The sequence below is a fragment of the Capricornis sumatraensis genome, chromosome 10, assembly GCF_032405125.1.
Source record: "Capricornis sumatraensis isolate serow.1 chromosome 10, serow.2, whole genome shotgun sequence".
Lineage (NCBI taxonomy): Eukaryota > Metazoa > Chordata > Mammalia > Artiodactyla > Bovidae > Capricornis > Capricornis sumatraensis.
In genome coordinates, this window is record NC_091078.1 from 9,625,974 (window position 1) to 9,648,659 (window position 22,686).

Below are 22,686 nucleotides of genomic sequence, written 5' to 3' on the forward strand. Positions count from 1 at the left end.
AGCTTAATGTTAATAATCAACAAATGATTTACATATCTTACACAGGAGCCTGCTCCCTAGTGCCCCTGCCCAGACAATTCAACAACCTCAAACTCTAACAAGTACTATTATTACCTCTTCCGGAGAATTGTGCAGGCTTCCCCGGTAGCTCGGCTGGTAAAGAATCCTTCTGCATTGCAGGAGACCTGGGTTCAGTCCCTGGGTTGGGAAGATCTCCTGAAGGAGTGCATGGCAACCCACTCCAGTGTTCTTGCCTGGAGAATCCCCATGGACAGAGGAGCCTGGCAGGCTACAGTCCATGGGGTCACAGTCAGACATGACTGAGCAACTAAGCACAGCACAGCACAGAGAATTGTGCAAGGGATAAATGAAATACTGGATGTTTGATATTTACCAGACACAAAGCACAAGAGAAATTTTCACTAAATTACTAGTTAAAACATAAAAGCCAGTGTGATCCCACACATGGGGCAAACCAACCAAACCCCATGAATACAGACCAGTATACACCTGAGGAATGGTACCAGATCAGGCAACACCTGATGCCAGGGATGCCACCAATCCAAGTGGTACCTCTGAGCTCCTCCAGATAGACAGGGCCCCAAGCAGGGGACAGGACTTGGAAGCAGATCGGGGACCCAGATCTTGGCCTCTCTCATACCCTCAGTTGCACATCCTCATGCAAAGTCTAGACAACACACATGGCAGTCCTGCCCCTGTCCATCTCCCCACAAATGCAGAGAAGACTCTGACACTCAGATGCCCTTTGGAGAGAAGCAGGGAATGGGGTGAGACAACTGCAATCCCAAAGCCTATTCTCCCCAAAAGGACCAAGTTAACTAAAGATGACCACATTGAAACGAATGACACTAAACAGAATGGATGAGAGTTTATTTTTTCCCTACTACCCAGAGGGGTGAAAGGGGTTGGTGATAACTTCATGAGATCAGAGAAATTATAGAAAAGTACACTGCATTTTCACTGTACATTTAAATAGGCTTGAAACGTGGCTGTACAAATGTTGGTAGCACTGTGAGCTCTGCATGGGGGACAGACAGTCTATTCGTGATGAATTGCAAGCCATGCTAGCCACATTGATCGCCTGCAGGAAGTGTTTCTAGGAGGCTGCAACCTAGAGCAGGCGACACCTTCCTGCCTTGTGCACTCCTGTGGGCTGATGAGGAGTGTGACCTCAACACGTAAAAGCATCCTCTCTATTTTAAATGAAAGCTGTAGGCAAATGGGGCTTCCCTGATGGCTCAGCAGTGAAGAATTTGTCTGCCAATGCAGGAGACACAGGAGACTTGGGTTTGATCCCTGGGTTGGGATCAAACCTTCTCCCCTGGAGAAGGGAATGGCAACCCATTCCAGTATACTTGCCTGGAGAATCCCATGGACAGAGGAGCCTGGCAGGCTATGGTCCATAGGGTCGCAAAGCTTCAGAGCAACTGAGCATGTACACACATAGGCAAATGGCTCTGACATGTGACTCTATAAAGAACTTACTTACTAAACAAGGTAATTTGAGTATGACAGACTTTTAATACTTAAGCATAAGTATTATAAAAGTCATTTCCAGGAAGCTTCTCAATACTGTAGCAACCAAACTTCATTCTCTAGCAAATGTCAAAGCCACCATATTTGTTTCTAGATAAGCAGAGAAAGAAGAGCTCACGGTGGGAAGGTAGGGGAGAAAAGTCATGTGATTTGACCTAATCCCCATCAGCCTGGACAAGCCATGCCTTCACTGTGTTGACTGAAGGGCCGTCTGGCCTCTGTTTACACATCTCAGTTGTAGGTGTGCTCAGGGCTCCTGGACATAGTTTATTCCATCTCAGGACAACTAGCTGCTAAAAAAGATGGTCAAACTGAATCAAAGTTAACACCCTGTGATTTTCATAAGTGTTCCATTTCTTGAGGCCCCTGACCTAGAAGACATTACTGATTGGAAGACAGCAGCTATGCCTCACACCCCAAGGCTTCCATCTCATGCCTGTCATCATAAAAATGTGAGGCCATGAAAAGGTTCTGGCATGAGCTGGAGCCCTTCATCCCAGGGATGGGACAAGCTTGGGACTGGGCATCCATGGGAAACTAGACTGCAGGTCCTGGAGCACAGAAAACCTAAAGGCAGTTTCCTGGGTCTAACCGATGATAGAAACTTCCCAGTGTCAGCAAATTAGGAAGAATCTCTTGCAACCACCAGAAATATGATGAGACCATCAGAAGTATATTAAATCAATAACAACAGAAATCACAGTATATTGTTACTCTGTGCTTTTATTTAATCCCAATAGAAAATAAAAAATCAGTTCTATCAAATCCAAGCCATCTAGATCCTCCAACATCTGTCCCTTTCCACACACTTTAGTTACCCACACCTGTGCATCTCAGCAAAACATCGAAAATGAAAAAGCGTTAGGTAGACAAGGCACAAAGGGCTGAAATCAGAAACATGGAACTAGGGGAAAAGAAAGAGTTAAAATCTTGAGAATACCATTACAATTGAGGCTTTCCTAAAGCAAAAAATAATTCCACTCTTCTTTGTGACCTTTTTTTGAGACCCTATAGCCAGTGCACAATTTAAAAAAAAAAAAAAAAGAAGGAAGAAGGTTCCTTTATTTCTTAGTTGGAACAGCTTAAGCAAGAACTTATGAAGAAAGTAGGTCAACCAACCTACTTTTTTTCTTCTTTAGAAATGTTTGCATTTAGGATAAGAGTTGGTGGAAATTTTCCATTCCAAATTCTGCTCCGGAGAGGAAAATCAGCCATCTGACTTGACATGATAGCTGGTAACATGCTAACCATCACTTCCAAATGACCCATGTGTTATCCCTCACAGCTTTTTTAAAAAAATTTCAAGATGGGTATCATATTCATAATGAAAGAAAATTCAGACTTTTACTTTTTTGTGGGGAAGGCTAAATACATACCACCTTCCTTTTGTGAAGAGTTGTTTGATGTCATCTTTTTCTTTACTTCCAAGTGACAGGAGTGGTGTACCCTAAGGGTATGAGGCCACCATTCACATGCTTCAAATCCTGATATGCATCTCCAAAGGCTACCGTGTTTATTTATTCCATATAACAAGTAGAAGCATTTACTGCAAGTTCTAAACACTTTATAAATATGACACACTGAATCTTCATAACACCACCGTTACTTTCAGGACCGCTGTTTTCTTCAGCTAGTTCTTGCTTCGCATGGATTTGGTGTTCAGGTCTCACTACCCGCCCCACCCTCCCGATTCTGGCTGCCACCTCTCAACAGGTTCCAAAGTCTCACCATAGTTTCCTATCTTTCTATTGTTCTCGGGGGCTGTGGACAAAAGCCTCGGCTGGCTCACTCTCTCCTTCTCAGCCCCAGACACTCTAGCTTCCAAGACTGATCCCAAAGACTGTACAAGGCATTCCCTGATTTCCCATCAAGCAAGGTTAGGAACTAGAGGCAGCTCTGCTCTGGAAAGTCCAAGGAATGAGAAGGGGTGAGATTTAAAATAAAGAACTCAAGGGGGCTTCCCTGGTGGTCCAGTGGTTAAGAATCTGCCTTCTAATGCAGAGGACGCAGGTTCAATCCCTGGTCGGGGAACTATTAATAAGATCCCACCTTCCTTGGAGCAAATAACCCCAAATGCCTCAACAAAGACCCAGTGTAGCCAAAAACTAAATAAAATAAAAGTACTCGAGCTATGCATGAAAGAAGTTCACAGTAAAGGGATTGTGAATCCAGAGGAGGCACATTTTTGCCCCAGTCTCCCTCCCTGGCCAGCTGTATATTCAAGGAGCCACCAGGATGGAGGAACAAACACTGGGAGCCAGAGCCGACCCCAGCTCCCATATTAACTACTGGGTAAATAAGGGTGATTTCTCAAGCTTTTCTGCACATCAGTGATGCTATCTGTAGAGGGCTAACCATGCCTAATTCAAGAAGTTGAGAGTCCCTCTGAGACAGTGCACATCCAACCACTCTGCACATCTACACAGCCAGGCAAACACACAAGACCTCAGGGCAGCAGCCTGCCAGGAGGATCACCAATGGGTAGTACTGATCAGCCAGCCAAACTCTTTCTGTTCCGTGCGGCTCGGAGAGGATGTGACCTCCCAGCGCATGCAGTTGCGGGAGTCCACGTTGCCTCTCACCCTCTGCCTCCACGGGCACAATCCTTCCCACCTCCTTGGGGGGCTGCCTTTCTGCAGGACAGCCTGGTGTGTCTGCTCCCCCACCTCCCACAGGACTCCTGGAAGGGCCATGCAGGAGGGGGTGTCCACTGCCTGAGCCTCAGTTCCTGGACTGAAGACAGTACCAGTAATAGAGACACAAATAAGAACAAAGGCGCTCAACAGTCATTTTTAGGAAGAAAACATCCTCACTCCTTAGCCCACAGACTCCCACCCAGGTGCCTGCTCTGTGGCTAACCCCACACCCTGGCCAACCTTTCCCATGCGCCCAACAACCTGAGAAAACTTTGGAAGCTTGAGCGGCGAGTAAGACCGGTGGTCCTGGGGCAGCGCCAGCAGAATCACAGTGCATACCAGGCGCTGAGAACAGACATTCTTAAAGGCCCTCTGGTCACCCATCTCCAGAGTCCACTAGCCACCCCTCTGCCCAACAGTAGCTGCAACCATCTTTCTTCTATTGAAGTGAAATGTGTCTCTTTAGAACTCCCAGCCCCAAATCCGCTCAGTGATCTTCCTTTTTCCAGATGGGACTCTGGAGATTGAGGACTGGTGGCTTTGTTCCCCTGCCACACACACATTTGCAAGACAAACATTCCCCCCCAACCACCAAATAATTACTAAAAATGACTGCTATACTTCTATGTCCTTTCCCTGCTTCAAACACAATCAGATGTTCTGTGGTTAAAAATAAAGTGGACAAAGAGCCTGAAGGGATGGACCCACCCTAGAACCCTGCAGCTCTGGGACTTTCAACAATCCTCTCCTCCACGTGTGTCCTGAAGACACAGCATGGGAAGGTAGGAAACAGTGCCCATTCCACTTGGGAGCTCTGCTTTGCACAGAAAGCCAACCTCAACTGCTGGGTCCCTACAAGCTGCACCGACTACATGCATGGGGAGTGCCCTGCCCTGGTGATAGTCAGAAAAAGTTAAGAGGCGAACACCCCACCTAAGTGCAGGACAAGCCATCGGGAGGCCCACTCCAGCACCCAAGCCCAAACTCCGCTATTCACTGCGCATCGGCAGTCCCTGCCAAGCCCTCAGGGCAAGTCTTCTGGAGACAGCCGGTGGGCTGCTGCCAAGACAATAAGCCATGAACCAGGTGTGACTGATTTTCAGAAGTAAAGCTCAGGAGGAGAAATGGGTTCTGACTGAGGCAGTATTTAGACAGAGGATATTCTTAATAGTTTCAGATACATGTTGAAGTCCAAAAATAGATATTTTTCCCCCAAAGCCAAGCTTACATGCAATAGCTTTTCTCATGAGTATTTTTATATAACCAGAAATCTCTCTTAGAACCCCTGGAACATAACAATGAACACAGGAGAAAGGAGGAATGACTTAACATTTTTTCTCTTTTTAACAGAGGAGACTTTTATCAAGAACCCCGTGGTCCCAGTGGGAAGGCACCTCCTCCTCCCCTCCCCCTCTGTGCTCCAAGTCCACTTTCCCAGACTGTCTCTGGAGAGGAGGAGTCTCAGCCTCCAGGAGGCGTCAGCACCCACGCTCATGTGCTCATGGACAGAGCACATTTGTTGGCTTGATCTTCATACATATCCCATGGAGTCAATGTTATGGTCACGGATGAGGAATTGAAAGGACACACCCAAGCTCACAGAGCTGCTAGGTTCTAGAGAGGGCCCCAGATCTTCAGACTCCTGGTCCACATTGTTCTTTGAATTACGGTTCAACAACACATCCACATGTATTTGACAGAAGGGAAGAAAATACAAAGTCACAAGAGTCCTTTTTACACCTGAATTTTGCACCTAAAATTCAACTAAATTAATGATGACTGCTTACCCCAGGGAAAGAAAAGATTTACATTAGGATTGTGATAGATTGCATTATTGGCTCAAATTCTCCTCCCCTCCCTGTCTTCACACTCTTTGACACATGGCTTTGCAGTTCCTCACATGAAAGGAGCAGAGTATTTTTCCCACCTTCTCAACTCTGTGACACACTGTGGCCAACGGCATGAGGTGAAAGTGATGGCACGCTGGTGTGGAGACTGGGCTTCCAAAGCCTGGCATGGTGCCACTTGCTTTCTGGCTCCTGAGAAGAGCGTGCCCAGGCTGGCCTGCCGGTCCCAAGAGCAGCATGAGAGCCACACAGAGCAGAGTCCCCACCGCCCCAGTGATGATGCCCAGCCAAGATCAGCCAAGAGCAGTGCCTCAGCCAACCTGCAGCAGTGACTCCCTAACACTGACGGTGCGGCAGGAGGCTTCTTCTCTAGTACAGATTAGCAAGGGGGAGTCTCACTGAGGATGCTATAGGGAATTGCTACAATGGGAAAGAAGTTGGACCATACCAGGACTTTCAGATTTTGGGATTTTAGGTATAAGCATCAGTAAAAAGCCTCTGGAGAGGGAAATGGCAACCAACTCCAGTATTCTTGCCTGGAGAATCCCAGGGACAGAGGAGCCTGGCGGGCTACAGCCCGTAGCAACACAAATAGTAGGACACAACTTAGCTACTAAAAAACAACAAGAAATCAAACCAAAATTGTGGAAACCAACACGGGATTCCTCCCTTTTTCTGAGCAAAGGCAATATATAAAAAATAACCATTGCTTACTATCACCATCAGTTCATAAGAGATAGGACATGTTAACACTAAAACTGAGGAGAGGGTATTATCTTTGAATATGACACAGTCCTTTCCAAGCAAAGATAGCTGGCCACCCTCCATATATGAGCCTTTTTCTTTCCTCTTGTCACAGATCAATGAAAACTTTGTCACTAAATAGCTCTGGTCCATGTATTAGCAGCGTTTCTGCATGCTTTATCACTTGTGTGAATTGCAAGACTTAAATCACATTTCTGTTTGCTCTGTGACAATATAAAAATTACATTTTTAAAACTGGGATAAAAAATAAAGCTAAAGATAAATTTGAGGACCTCTGCCATGCCTTCTCCACTGGCAGAGCAGCCAATGACCCTGACAAACACCCTCCTCAACACTATGAGTCACACGCTATGCAAGCACCTAAGATGCTAGTTTGTGCTTTCATGATTACAATAATGTACGAACAGAAAGGAAAGCAGTGATCCCAATGGAAGCTCTCCCAGGGCTACAGGGACACATAACTGAGACAGAGGTTCCAGGCAGGGAATCCCTGGGACCAGCTCCAGGGACACACAGTGAGGCCACGCATAAACATTGACTGTCTTCTTTCTGAGCCATAAGGAGCCCCTCCACCCTGTTGGGTATATGGAGGCCCAGGAGAAGGAAGGGGGTCACAATGCCCAGAGAGAAATGCCTCTGAGGGACCCTTGACGGCCAAGCAGGCTGTGCAGTGAGGGTGGTGCACAAGAGTCCTGTTTATCCCTTCCCAGCAGAGAGGGCAGTGCTCGTCCGGAGCCCTGGGGGCCTGCAGGCTCCCGCACAGAGATGTTAAGCCGTGGTCTCTAAGGTCTCTGTGAAGGCCCCTCAGTGTTCCAGCACATGCCATGGGGACATCAAAGCCTGTGCCTCGAGCTCAGCAGGTTCAGTGAGCACAGAATAGGCAGACACCAGGCCTCTCTCCACTGCGCTCTCCGCAGGCAACCAGGAACACAGCCTCAGCCCCGGGAGACCACCAGCCTTTGTGGGGCCAGAGCAGAATCAGCAGAGTCTAACGCCCTCACTCCCCTGACTGCAGCGGCCCTTCAGACTCTGCCCCAACCCCAGAGGGAGGCTGAGATGTGGGAACCTGCCCCAGGGATCTGGAAGGTCAGCCTACCGTGGAACCAGGGGGCGATGGCTTTGGTGTTCCTCTCGAAGCCCGCTCGGCGAGGCAGCTGCTCCTCCTTAAACCAGCGGACTATGACTTCTCTGGAGACGGGGCGCAGGGGCCGCTCCCAGGTCCTGCTGAGACAGACACCACGGAGCGTGGGAGAGTCACAAGGGAGGGGCAGGGGGCGGGGCAGGAGGGAGGGGGAGGGGCCAGGAAGACCACCGCGAACACCCGGTGCCCACACGCACGCTTGAGGAAAGGATTAAATAAATCCAAGTACTTGACGGCTCTCTGCAGATTATAATGTACCAGCTGTTCGTATTTTTCCCCAAAAGAAAACTGTTATCACTTGTTTTGGGGGAAAAAAGCATACTAGCATAACATCATAAAGCTACTATACTCCAATAAAAAAAATTTTTTTTAAAGGAGGGGGACTTTCCTGGCAGCCCAGTGATTCAGTGGTTAAGACTCCATGCTTCCAATCCAGGAGAGGGGTGGGGTCCCTCAGGTTCAGTCCCTGGTATGGGAACTGGGATCCCACCAGTTGCCTGGTAAAGCCGATATTTCTTTTGATGCAAAAAAAAAGAAAAAGAAGAAGTTACACAAGTGCAAGCAGGAAACAGGACAGGAGGGGATGTCTAAGAGGGAGGAAAAGGCCAGGGCATCAACAGCAGAATCTAAGAAGAAGGATCCTAATGTAATACCAGCAAAACCATTATATGTGCGTGTCCTCCACCCTCCCCAAACCCCCACTGAAGAGGATGCTGGTTTTGCCTCGCCCCATCTCCCGCTCATCTCCCCTGCCCCTGCCGTCTAAGGGACACCTGTCTTGGCCAACTAGCTTTCATGATTTATGACACAGTGTCAGGACAGGGAACAGCCTCAATCTGCTCTGAAAATGGCTGAGCTTCACCTCCAAAAAATAAAAAGGGAAAGGACAGAGGAACGAGAGAGGGGCAGGAGCAAGGCACTACGCTGGCTGACTTTTGACCGGCGATCTGGTGAGGGTCTGAAGATCCCTAGAGTGAGATGAACAGGGGCACTACTCCCATGCTTTCTGATATTCTCCCACAAAAGCCCAGATTTTACTTGTTTTTGTGTCTGTATTGTGGCTCCTGGATGTATACAGAAATTCTGTTTCCTTGGAGCCATACTAACAGGAAGCCCAGTAAGGGCTGGACAGCATATGCCCCATAACAGCACCACCACTGTCTGTGGAGCAAGATTTGTTCTTGTTTAGTCACTAAGTCATGCCCAGCTGTTTCGTGACCCCATGAACTGCAGCCTGCCAGGCTCCTCTGTCCATGGGATTTCCCAGGCAAGAATACTGGAATGGGCTGCCATTTCCTTCTCCAGGGGATCTTCCCCACCCAGAGATCAAACTCAAGCCTCCTGCAATGGCAGGGAGATCCTTTACCACTCAACCACCAGGGAAGCTCAAAAATTCCATTATATTAATTTATGGTATGAAAGCAGAGCAGACTTTGGGCCCACCTTAAACAACTGCAACTTTTTCACCTTTCCACCTGAGTGACAGAAACCTGGCAAATTCTCATGGTCATTGCTGTCCGGTCCACCTAATAGCACTGGCATTTAGAATTCACCACTGTCATCATCTCTTATACAATAAACATCAGCTGTCCCCTTATGCAGTCATTGCATTTCCTCTGCACCAACAAAAACGGACGACAAGCCCAGGACTTCCTGGCAAACCCCAGAATGAGCTCCTATTTTTCCTGCCCTAAAATGAATCCCTGTACTCACGTGCGGTAGTGAACACTGCAGATTTTTTAAATGATTCCATAAGAAAGACAGGGTTTCCCTGGAGGCTCAGACAGTAAAGAATCCTCCTGCAATGCAGGAGACCTGGGTTCAATCCCTGAGTTGAGAAGATCCCCTGGAAGAGGGCATGGCAACCCACTCCAGTATTCTTGCCTGGAGAATCCCCATGGACAGAGGAGCCTGGTGGGCTACAGTCCATGGGGTCAGAAAGAGTCAGACACGACCGAGCAACTAACACACAAGAAAGACAGGGGTGAGGTTCCATTGAACGGCTCAGAGGCGTGATCAGTGGGGCTGTTCTCCAAATCCCTTCCTCCCCACAGCCACCTCCACAGGCAGAGCTCCTCTAACCAGCTTTGCCGCCCTGTATCCACCCTTCAGCATTTCCCTCTTCTCAGGAACCTCAGAGTCCCTTTCTCTTTGTGAAACAACCGTCCTGCCCCCAGCCTCTTCCTTCACACTTGCATTCCCCAGTAAATAATTATGCTTGGGGAGAAAAAATCCTCTGGATTCTAAGACTCATTATCCTTAGAAGGCAAGAGGAGGTTATAAATGACAGCAAGGAAAATTCATTCACTCTTGTCCCCCTGTTTCCAAGTAGAGAATCTGATTCCCCAGAATGTAAATGCTAGGGGGAGATGCTCCAAGAGGCCACCTGGCCAGAAGCCTTGCTCCTGCCCCTGCAGCTCTCTCCCATCAACCCCGTGTCTGCCCCCAGTACAGCCAGGCAAGCATGTGCTGGCACCACAGTGCTGAGGGCAGTGAGGCCACAGGGACCTGTGCCATAGGGCAGCCACAGGAAAAAGGCTGATGCACGGCTTCTGGTGCCTGGGTCTGCCATTCCATCCGCCTGGTCCCTGGTTCCCCCACCCCACGCAAGGGGCTCCCTGTGGCTGTCACTTCTCCCCTACTGACAGCTACACCCAGACAGCCTGGAGCCAGACTGCAACAATCCATGCAGCTCTATCCTCTGGGCCTGAAGGACAAATTATTTGTCTCCTTAAAAAAAAAAAAAGCACAAGAGGAAGAAGATTTCTAACTGTGTCTCTAAATCCAGTAAACATAAAAGAAACTCTGATCTCATAAAAATCAAGAATTCCTGCACGACAGGAAACGTTATCGTAAAAGTCAAAAGACAAATGACAGGTTGAGGGGGGGAAATGTTTTGTCACAAAGAAGAGAATCTTTTCCCCTATATTTTAGGAGTTCCTAAAAATAGATCAGCCCTGAATATTCATTGGAAGGGCTGTTACTGAGGCTGAAACTCCAATATTTTGGCCACCTGATGTGAGGAGCTGATTCATTGGAAGTGATCCTAATGCTGGGAAAGATAGAAGGCAAAAGAAGAAGGGAATGGCAGACGATGAGATGGTTAGACAGCATCACTGACTCAGTGGACATGAATTTGAGCAAACTCAGGAGATAGTGGAGGATGGAGGAGCCTGGTGTGCCACAGTCCATGGGGCTGCGAAGAGTTGGACACAACTTAGCAACTGAATAACAATAAACAAAAAAATAGGTGACAAAAAGACCAATAACACAATGAAGAGGCAGGAAAGGAAGAGACAGGTATGGAAATATCAAAAACCCTTAAACATATACAAAATACTTCACCTCATGAAATGCAGATTTAAACTTTCACTGAGATATTATTTCTCACACACACACAAAAAAAAGGTCTGACAACATACTGCTGGCAAGGCTAAAGAATGAGAGTGCTCACTGGCACCATCTCTGTGGAGGACAAATTGGCCTTAGCTATCAATACTATACATGCATGTAGCCCTTAATCCAGTGGTCCCACTTTTGGGAATCTCTGTTGTAGATAGTAGTTGCCCGAGTACAAAATTAATGTCTACAAGGTTACTTACTAAGGGCATTGTTGGCAATAACCAAAGGTCTCAAACAACACCACGACCCACCTGCCAGGCACAGCCAGGGGTGAAAGCGGCCCCGGGCCTGGGAGGTGGTGGTAGAGTCTCGCCTCCTGCTCGTGGCTCTGGCCGAGCTCTCGGAACCTGGAGCTGAGTCCGGCAACGGTGCCCTTCTGGATGGCGCGGAGCGAGTGACGCTGGTACTCGTCCCGGGCGCGCTGGGCTCGGCGGCTCCTCTCCTCGTCAGCCGCCTTGGATCGACGCACTGGAAAGGAAGCGAGAGCACGTTCACCACTGTACCCACTCCCCAAGCTTTCTTCCTTTTAAAGTCAGGTATTTCCAGGGACTTCCCCCCCGCACTGGAAGGCGGGGGATGGGAGTCCGATCCCGGGTCAGGGAACTAAGATCCCTCCTGCCATGGGGCAACTAAGCCCACACCCCAGCTAGAGAAAAGGTCTGCATGCCACAGTGAAGATTCAGTGGAGACAAAATTTAAAAAAATAAATCAACAAAAATATAAGTAAAAGGTGTCTCTGATACCAGAGCCCGGGCTATTTCCTACAAAAAGCCACAAGAGCCCTTAAGATCATCCCTCCTCATGTTACTCATGTGGAAACTGAGTGCCAAAGAAGCTGGGTCAGTGCGCAAGCCTGGCAGGGACCCATACTCCCCGCTAGCAGAGGAGGAGTCCCGGCTCCGGCTCCCTTTCTCTTTGGTTCCCTGAGGCCTTGAAGCTGGCGGGTGAGTGTGCTGGAGGCAGGGAAGAGGTGCTTCAGTGACTCTGTAACCACAGAGCTGCCGTGTCTGCCGTGACGCCCCCTCACCAGCACGTCTTTCTGTATCTCTCGAGGCAGGTTGGACATCTGCAAGTTTCTGCTTCTAAAACTCAAAAGGAAGTCCTGGAGCTGGGAAAGTGCACAGAGCGAGGAAGACCTCTGAAGCACGGTCTCGAATTAAAACCGATTATTTTGTGGTCTGACTGCATCAAGCCAGGCTCCATCTGCCCCTACAATCCAGGCCTTTCGTGGAGAACTCTTGGAGCTGGCAGTGGCCTCATTGCACAGGTCCAGGGACTGCCTTGGCCCAAGCCTTAAGAAAAATCTTACCCAAAGTCCAAGTCTGATCCAAAGTTCATCCAACACCTGTGGGGCACGCAACTGCAACCTACCGATGCCAGGGACCTGGGTTCTTTAGGCGCTTGCAGGATACAAGGCAAATGGTCCTCATCCTTAAAGAAAGAGCTTCTCCTCTTCAAGCGGTCAAAGTCCATTCTCAACACACACCATCTCCCAGATCTGAGGAAGGCAGCGGGAAGTCTGTCCCTCAGAAAGTATTTATAGAAGAGGAGGTCACCTAGACTGAGAGTGCCAGGGTGGCGGGAGGGGGATTTTCTTTGGTCTATTCATTGCTGCATTCCAGTGCCTGGCATACATATGCATCCGTCAGCAGGTGATACATATGCTTGAATGGCTGCACCCCATTAAGTGTTTAACCCTGCCAGACTCTGAGCTGAATATGGAGATAGCAAAGATGAGACTGTTCCCGCAGGACACTCAGAGCGTAGCTGGGAGAATAAGACAAATAAATATCTGTAGCATAAGGAGAATAGGAACCCAACAAGTCTTGTCGGAGTTTAGGGGCTGCAGCACTCAGGTTCTGTGAGGAAGTCAGGAGACTGAGCACCCCACTGGGCCTGGAAAGGTCAACAGGAGCTTTTCCAGGGAAGGAAGAGGGAGGAATCCAGAAGAGGCAGGGGGCAGGGTCAGCGGGGGAGAAAAAACCTAATTTCAGTTCCTGGTACTAAGAACACCACAATACCTGCCACCACAGTTTCCCAGCGTGGGCTTTCCAGTCACGAGACTACAGACAGAACACAGAAGCATCTGCCCCACCAGGAGGGCTTCCCTGGTGGCTTAGTGGTAAAGAATCCACCTGCCAACACAGGAGACCTGGGTTCTATCCCTGGGTTGGGAAGATCCCCTGGAGAGGGAAATGGCAACGCACTCCACTGTTCTTGTCTGGGAGATCCAATGGACAGAAGAGCCTGGTGGGCTACAGTCCATAGGTCACAAAAGAGTCAGACATGACTTGGAGATTAAACAACTAAATCTCTTCAGGGGCCAGTGACCTTTGAGAGTTGACAGCCCTTGAGAGACAGCCACAGTCGGTGATAGAGGGATGTCACATGCAAAGTAGGAAGACACGCTTTGGGAACTCAGCTAGGGGAGGGCACAGGCTGTGGGTCACACAGGGACTAAATCCAGCCTCCCAAAGTCCAGCCCTGGTTTGGTCATTGTCTTCCTCAGAAGCCTTAAGTGGCTCTGAGTATGTGCAGGACAAAAGGCAAATCCCTTGGCCCTTAAGGAATATCCACCCACTTTCTTTCCCAGCCCAGTGGGCCTCTGAGCTTCTCCCCACCCTTTGTTCAAGTGCCACCAAGCTCCCCACCATTCTGCAAACTCCCCTCTGTGCAGCTGTGTCCACCAACTCAAACCAGCTGTGATGCACGTGCAGCCAGATCAGCTCAGAAATGCCAGGCAGCAGTACAGAGGGTACTCAGAGGTGACGACATGGCCGAGGCTGCGAGCAGGAAGCCAGCCCTGCCGCCCAGCCTCGATTATGGAGAGAGACTGATATGGAGTCAGGGTCACTGGCAGCTCCAGGAGGGCTTCTTGGGTCTTTTTCTCTTCTTGTGTTTCTTTCTTTTTTTTTTTTGACACATAATTGATGTATATAAATAAGCTTAAAGTGTTCTATGTGCTGATGTTGACATACTTAATATATTGCAAAATGATGATCACCCTAGCATTAGCTAACTCATTCATCACTCACATAGTTACCTTTTCTTTTTTGTGGCGAGAACATTTAAGATCTAGTCTCTTGGCAACTTGAGCTTCCCTGGTGGCTCAGATGGTAAGGAACCTGCCTGCAATGTGGGAGACCCAGGTTGGATCCCTGGGTTGGGAAGATCCCCTGGAGAAGGGAATGGCTACCCACTCCAGTATTCTGGCCTGGAGAATTCCAGGGACAGAAGAGCCTGGTGAGCTACAGTCCATGGGGTCCCAAAGAGTCAGACACCACCGAGTGACTCACTTTTTCACTTTCATTCTAGGCAACTTAGAAGTATATAACACATTATTGTTGACTACAGTCACTAAGCTGTGCATTAGAGCCCCAGAATTTATTCATCTTCTAATTTTGTACCTTTTGATCAACTTCTAACTCATCCTCACCCCGCCACCCCTGCCCCCAGGCCCTGGAAACCACCATTTTACTCTTTGTTTCTATGGGTTTGACATTTTTAGATTTCACATATAGGTGAAATTGTGTAGTATTTTCCTTTGTCTTTTGTTCACTTAGCATAATCCCTAAAGGTCCGTGTGTGTGTGTTGTGTGTGTGTGTGTCTGTGTTGTGTGTGTCTGTGTTGTGTGTGTGTGTGTGTGTGTGTGTGGGTGGGTGGGTGGGTGGGTGGGTGTTGTGTGTGTGTGTGTGTGTGTGGGTGGGTGGGTGGGTGGTGTGTGTGTGTGTGTGTGTGGGTGGGTGGGTGGTGTGTGTGTGTGTGTGTGTGTGTGTGTGTGTGTGGTCCTCATTCATCCGTTGACATATGCTTACGTTGTTTCTGTAGCTTGGCTACCATAAATGTTGCAGTAAACATGAGAGTACAGATATCGCTTCAATAGCCTGATTTTATTTCCTTTCGATATATACCCAGAAGGGAGATTGCTGGGTCATATGGTAGCTTTATTTTTAATTTTTTTGAGGAACCTCCATAGCGTTTGCCATAGTGGCTACATCGATTTATACTCTCACCAACAGTGCCCAGGATCCCTTTTCTCTAACCTTCATCAACACTCTATGCCAGCTTTCTTTTGAAAATCCCTGAAGGCCTCCAGGCCTCAGTGTTTACCTCTGTCAAAATAAGAATGATGTGAGTGTCCGCCTCATTGAGTTATTATAAAGATTAAATGAAACATATAAAACACTATAAACGATGAAGTGCTTTGGAAAAGCAATGTCTTACTAAATGTGGCCTCTGACCTGGATCTTTTCTTCAAATTTCTCAAAGCCTGATTCTGGAGCCAAGCTGCCTGGGTTCAGATCTCAACTTCATTTACCAGCTGTGTAACAGTGGACAAGTTAGTTAATCACCCTGGGCCTCCATTTTGTCAAAAGTAAAACGGACATAATAATGGTCCCTACCTCATAAAGTTGTCATGAAGTTACTATGAAACTAGTATAAATCACTTACAACTGTGCCGGGTACATTTTGAGCACCATGGTGTTAGCTAAAGGTTTTATTTCCATCGGAAGTGAAAAAGGTGAAAGTTTTCGGCGCTCAGTCATGTCTTTGCGACTTTTGCCGTCCCATGGACTGTAGCCTATCCGTCTCCTCGGTCCATGGAATTCTCCAGGCAAGAACACTGGAGTGGGTGGCATTGCTGCTGCTGCTGCTAAGTCGCTTCAGTCATGTCCGACTCTGTGCGACCCCATAGACGGCAGCCCACCAGGCTCCACCGTCCCTGGGATTCTCCAGGCAAGAACACTGGAGTGGGTTGCCATTTCCTTCTCCAATACATGAAAGTGAAAAGTGAAAGTGAAGTTGCTCAGTCGTGTCCGACTCTTCACGACCCCATGGACTACAGCCCACCAGGCTCCTCCATCCATGGGGTTTTCCAGGCAAGAGGGTGCCACTGCCTTCTCCATGGGTGGCGTTAGCACCGTCAAAATGCAGACATAAGCAGTTCTCAGTCAGTCCAGGAGGGGGCACCCTTGACGCTCAGTGGCATGGATTCTGGGTCTGTTATGAGCAGCTTGTAGGGCCTTAGCTCTCCAGCCAGGGCAGTGAAAGCGCCACGTCCTAACCACTGGACCGCCAGGGAACTCCCAGCTTACCCTAAAGTAAGTTTGAAATCATCAAAGGTTGCTTCTGTTCCTTCTCTGAATCTGGGATAGATTCAAAGTGTAATCATGGGAATCTGCCATGGAAACCCTCAGCCAGAACTCAAAGCTTTTTTCTTCTATCCCAGTAAAAACAACCACAAGCACCTTTGGCCTTGAGGCAGCAAGTATCAGACTGTCTTATACTCCAGAGGACCCCACTGCAGAGGTGGGGCCCCAACCAAGCCAACTTCGCTTTCTCCTACGGCCTGAGTTCCAGTCCAGGATGACTTCCCAGGGGCCTGCTCAGTAGGCACGGCAAGGGCCTGCACTGCACGCAGAACAAACGGGGATCAGAGCCATTCCCACTTCTAAGGTGGCTTCCAAGGTCTCCTCTCTCCATCTGTTAAAGGGGAGAATGAACCTGGTCTCTCAGAAATAATGTAAAGACAGCTGAACAGCAGGAAAACACTGAAGACCAGAAGAAAAGCTGAATTGATAGACTGAAAAATGGACCAACCACAGAGATACCTCTTCACACCTATCCGTATAGCTATTGTTTTTAAATTAAAAGAAATATGATAATAACAAGTGCTGGCAAGGATATGGAGAAATTGGAACCCTTATGCAATGTTGGTGGGACTGTGAAATGGTGCAGCTGCTGTGGAAAACAGTACAACAATTCCATAAAAAAACTAAACGCACAATTACATATGGTCCAGCAACGCCAACTCTAGACATATCCCCAAAAGAATTGAAAGCAGGAATTCAAATAAATATTTGTACACCCATGTTCATAACGGCATGATTCACAATAGCCAAAACATGGAAATAACACAAATGTCCATCAGTGGATAAGCAGATAAACAAAATGCAGTATATACATAAAAGGAATATTATTCAGTCTTAAAAAGGGAGAAAATTCTGACACAAACTACAACATGGTTGAAACTTAAAGATGTTAATGCTAAGTGAATAAGCCAGACACAAAAGGAAAAGCCTTGTATGATTTCACTTATACTCCACGTATTGCACTTAGAGTAGCTAAATTCACAGAGTAGAAAGTGGTGGCCACCAGGGGCTAGAGGCAGGGTGAAATGAGGAGTTATTGTTTCATGGGCCAGAGTTTCAATGTGGGAAGAAAGCAAATTTCTGGAGGTGGGCAGTGGTGATGGTGGCAAAGCACCAAGAGTGTGCTCAGTGTCACTAAACTGTACACTTGCAAGCAGTTAAAATGGTCAGTCTGAAGCTGTGTCAGTTCAGTTCAGTCGCTCAGTCGTGTCTGACTCTTTGCAACCCCATGGACTTCAGCACGCCAGGCCTCCCTGTCCTTCACCAACTCCCAGAGCCTTTTGTCAAACTCACGTCCATCACGTAGGTGATGCCATCCAATCATTTCATCCTCTGCCGTCCCCTTCTTCTCCTGCCTTCAATTTTTTCCAGCACCAGAGTCTTTTCCAGTGAATCGGTTCTTCGCATCAGGTGGCCAAAGTATTGGAGTTTCAGCTTCAGCGTCAGTCCTTCCAATGAATAATCAGGACTGATTTCCTTTAGGATTGACAGGTTGGATCTCCTTGCAGTCCAAGGGACTCTCAAGAGTCTTTTCCAACACCACAGTTCAAAACCACAATGCCTTTGTTGGGGTTTTTTTTACCCTTTTATTGGCCACGCCATGTGGCCTGTAGGATGCAGGATCTTAGTTCCCCATCAAGGGTCAAACCCGTGCCCCCTACATCGGGAGCTCAGAGTCTTACCCACTGGACCACCAGGGAAGGCCCCTACCACAATATAAAATTTAAAAAAGAAAAACCCATTCTGTAACATTCTGGCTTGGAGAGCACTGGGCTTAGAATGAAGAGGCCAGAGCACAGCAGGTGTTGCCATTAGCTAGAAATGTACCCAGCTGTGTGTGCCCCCAGCCATCCCTTAGTTCTCTCACCAGCAGATCAGGGGGAAAGGCCCCTTCCAGCTTTGCCCTCCTATCACAAGGATGCACCCACACCTGCCCGGCCTGGGGCCACCTCCCAGAACTGAGACACCACTTTCCAGGACTGCCGGCCTGCAACCCTCATGCTCAAAAGGCACCAAGACCCCCAGTCTTAGGAGGCCAGCCTCACTCTTGTTGGACCTGGGAGTTTCAGCTGCCCCAGGCCGGGAGGGAAGCTGAGCATTCTGCTTGGCTCTGCTCCTGACTCTCTGTCTAGCCCATGACAAGTTTTCACCTTCCTAGGTCTTAGTTTTCCCTCTGTGGAAAATAGAGGCCACCCGCTCTTTCAGGCTGTGTGTGTGTTTACTAATCATTTAGTCGTGTCCGACTCTTTGCAATCCCATGGACCGTAGCCCGCCAGGCTCCACTGTCCACGGGCTTCTCCAGACAGGAATACTGGAATGGGTTGCAGTGACCTTCTCCAGGGGATCTTCCCAACCCAGGGATCGAACTGCCAGGCTGCTCTGGAATCACGTCCGAACCTCTGCTCAAGACTCCTGCTCAGTTCTCCCACGCTGAAGAGAAATGGCAGGAGCTGAGTTTCCTCTTGGCAGCATATCTGTGGGCAGTTACACAGCTCCAGAAACGTGGCCAGGCTAGTCACTGCAAGAGGCAGGATTTTTAACACTTTAAGTAATACATTCGGGCACAAAAAAACACATTTATTTAGCACATGTGTATAGTGCCTCTCTTGTGCCAGCTCAACGTTGTGCAGGCAGGAGCTGTGCGTTGCACAACTCCAGGGGGCACAGTCACCCGTGATCGCCATCAGTATGTACAGATGGTGTGACAGTTTCCTGGTAGATGGCAGTGCAGCAACTTGAAAAGCGGGCACCTTTTCCTAATTTTTCACAAGGTCACCCTATCGGCTGGCAGCCAGGCTGCTGCTGCTAGGGGATGTAAAAACAGCAACGAGCAAGACACAGTCCCCATCCTCGGAGAGTTCGCTGCCTTGCAGGGGGAACACAACAGCTAATGTGCATGGAACTGTGCAGTATGGACAGGGTGCTGGGGAGCCAGAAAGAGGGGGTACCTTATCCAGGCAGAGAAATCCTCTGGAGGACATCTAAGTTGATGCCCGGTGGACTCAAGGGATTCAAACAGGAGAGGCCAAAGAGGGGCTGTTCTAGCAGAGGGAACTCAGGGGCAGAGGCCCAGAGGCAAAAGGAAGTTGGAACATTTCTCACAGAATGGCTGGAAGGAAGCCCTTGTGGGGAGGGGGCAAGAGATAAAAATGCAGAAACAGAAAAGGCCATTTAGGAAACCCAAAAACACTGCCTAATCAATTTCAGGACTTTACCAAAGAGTGATGAAAGCCGCCAAAAGGCTTTAAGCAGGAAAGCAGGATGCTGTTGGAACTTTTCAAAGATTGACTTAGCTACATCGTTGGGAATGAACTTGACAGGAACAAGAATGAACCTTTGCAAAACAGAAAGCTAGACAAAGAGAAGTAGGGTCAAAGTTAAGACATGGTCAGGATGAGGAGGAGAAGGGGTGTAAATTCCAAGAATATTGAGGAGGTTGAATCTTTATAACTTGGTAGGTTTGGGGATTAGTAGTGAGCAGAAAAGAGACCAGGATGACAGCCAAGTTTCCACCTTTGACAGCCAGGTGATGAAGCAGGTGGGGAAGAGGAGCACTGGGTTTTGAGCAAGTGGAGGTAGAGGAGCCTATGGGATTCAGGGGGGAAGGTCCAGGGAGCATGAGGTCTTAGAAGATCACCAGTTGCCACTCATCAAGAAACCTATTTCTAGAGAACTTAACTACTGTTCTCCCTACTTCTGCCCAGATAGAAAAGACTCAGTGCTGAATAGAATTCAGATGAGCCAGTTAGAGCCTGCAGAGAAACCAAATGCTTCAAAGCATTATCAATTTGTAGTAAGCCCTTGGGTAAATAGCATAATGGCTCTGAAAATCAGTGAATAATCCTATATACAGGAAAAGGCACCAATAAATATTCAGGTTGTGTATGTATGTAGATGTGTTTAAATTCGGCTCCATCTTCTGCTTCAAGGGAACCTTAGGCAACTTGACTTACCTTGTCTCTACTTTATTTCCTCATCTGTAAAATGAGGGCCTCACACGGTTGCTTTGAGACATCAATGAGAGTGTACATAGATGGGGCTTGGACAGTTCCCGGCACATGGCAAGAGTTCATTAAATACTATTGTGTTTGCTGTGACACAATAATATTGGTGTCACAAATAGGGGGACTGGAATACAGCCTTTAGAAAGGGTCCAGTCTCATTAAGGCACAGAGGGGTGGAGGTGGGGAAGTGGTGTAAGATGGGGGGCGCTGCATAGAGTCAGGAGCCCTCATCAAAATGAAGCTTTGCGAGAAGGGGACGTTTCCTGACCCCAAAGAAAGAGAAACATGTGGTCCAGATGTTGGAGGATATACATTCAGGCCTCTGGTAGCCTGGGGAACAGCCATCACCTGGGGAAGAATGGGTTTGTCACCAAGGCAATGAACCCTGATGAGCCTCAGGGAAATCCAGTGAGGTCCACCCACAGCTAAACAAGACCTCTCTGTCTAGGGCTCTCTCTACCTGGACTCAGAGGCTTCTGAGGTCAGCTGTCAACCATCCTTGTTTGGCTTACAATCCTGATGGCTGCCAACAGTGACCCCGTCTGGCCACCAGGGGCAACATCAGGGGTTCCTTAAGACTAGAGTGCTCCCCAGGGATTTTTGAGCAATCAAGAGGAGAGAGAACCCTAGGCAGGACGTGAATCAGGCATGTGGGGGGCTCGGGCTGGCATTATTCTGAGCTGTAAAACCAAAAATATATGCACCTGGAGTTTGGGGAGCAGTTGCCCAAGGAGCAACTCTACAGTTTCCCATTCTATCAGTGGAGAGAAAAAAAACTGTGTTATTCTTCAGCTGTTCTTCAAACCCCAAATTCTCTGCCCCATCCCATCTCCAGACCATATCCCCTTTCCACAAGCCCCCGAGCTCTACCTGGGTCAAGTACACAGCAGTTTAGAATCACGAACTTTCTTTCTCTAGCTGCACTGGAGCTTAGTTGCAGCACATGGGGTTATTGATCTTCATTGTAATATGCAGGATCTTTAGTTGTGGCAATGCAAATTCTAAGCTGCACCCTGTGGGATCGAGCCCCCTGATCGAACCCGGGCCCCCTGTACTGGAAGCTTAAAGTCTTAGCCATTGAATCACTGGGGAGTCCACTAGAATCACTGTGTTTAAACCCAGACTCCAGAGCACATGCCCTTCTATGAGGGAAGAGAACAGAACCAAGATAACTGGACTCAGTAGACTTGAGAACACATTTTCTCAGTCAGCTCTGACCACAACCCCACAAAGGGCTGACACAAGGATGTAGATTGTGGGTTCGGGGACACAACTGGGATCCTTAAAGCTCAAAGAGAAAGGGGAGGGGTTAACTGTAACACTGTCCCAATTTTTACAAGCGATACCATTAGCCAAGTCAGACTGTCTCATCTCAAAATCTCTGGGCAACTAGATGTTACCTAACTCACAGTGCTACAAATTCCTGCTGAGAAATTATTAAGTGAATTTCTGCCTGATATATTCAGAGCTTCTTAGAAGTCAGAGCCTGCTCTGCTGTTTGAACTGAATAACTAACTCTGTATTCAAGTGATACTAAAGGGAACAATTCCCTCTTTTTTTCCTAACTTGGAGAATTTAATTTAGGTGTTTTATCAAAAACTGCTGCTCCCAGTAGATTAATGGCCCACTATAGCTTTCATATTAAGTTAATTGAGTGCAGAATGGCTTTGCTGGATTTGAATGACAGCTTCAGAGTTAAGCTCATCATTCTTTAAGAAAGCATAAAATGAGGGAACCGAAATCATGGGCCTGAATTATCACATCTTTTCTCTGTTTAGGGTAGGTTTTTCCATTTTCTGGTGCCACACAGCCCATCAATTAGCAAACAGACAGCACTTGCACCAAATGATTTCCATCCTCTATCCCCAGCTAAACACTAGCCCAGCCTGTAACTTTCCATCTCAGGGTGTAGGTACAAAAAAAGGAACGCCCCGTGAGTGACAGCCCTTCCCAGCTTAGAGAGCACCTGGGTTCCTCTCTCCCATTTCACCCTCCCAACAAGCCTCAACTCTCCAGGATCACCCTCCCTTTTACAAATGAAGAGACTGAGCACAGAGCAGAATGAGAACTTGCTTGACATCATGCACTAGCAAGCAGGAGAGCTAGGACTGGGCTCCCAGCCCGGTGCTCCTTCCCCGGAACACAGCGGGCTCGTGTGACTTCACTCTGTGATTGTTCAC

General features: G+C 48.2%; 1 protein-coding gene across 2 annotated transcripts in view; it reads right to left on the minus strand.

Annotated features, from left to right (window-relative positions):
* The window catches only part of SH2D4B (SH2 domain containing 4B), a 75,610-nt gene that overhangs the window by 12,413 nt on the left and 40,511 nt on the right, over positions 1-22,686 (minus strand). Inside the window, exons 5-6 of one of the 2 annotated variants that reach the window (XM_068982866.1) lie at positions 11,600-11,816; positions 7,902-8,029 (exon numbers count right to left, since the gene is read on the minus strand). In XM_068982866.1, coding sequence (XP_068838967.1) covers positions 7,902-8,029; positions 11,600-11,816 — 345 coding nt within the window. The remainder of the gene's footprint in view (positions 1-7,901; positions 8,030-11,599; positions 11,817-22,686) is intronic. The other variant, XM_068982867.1, reaches the window with a different exon arrangement.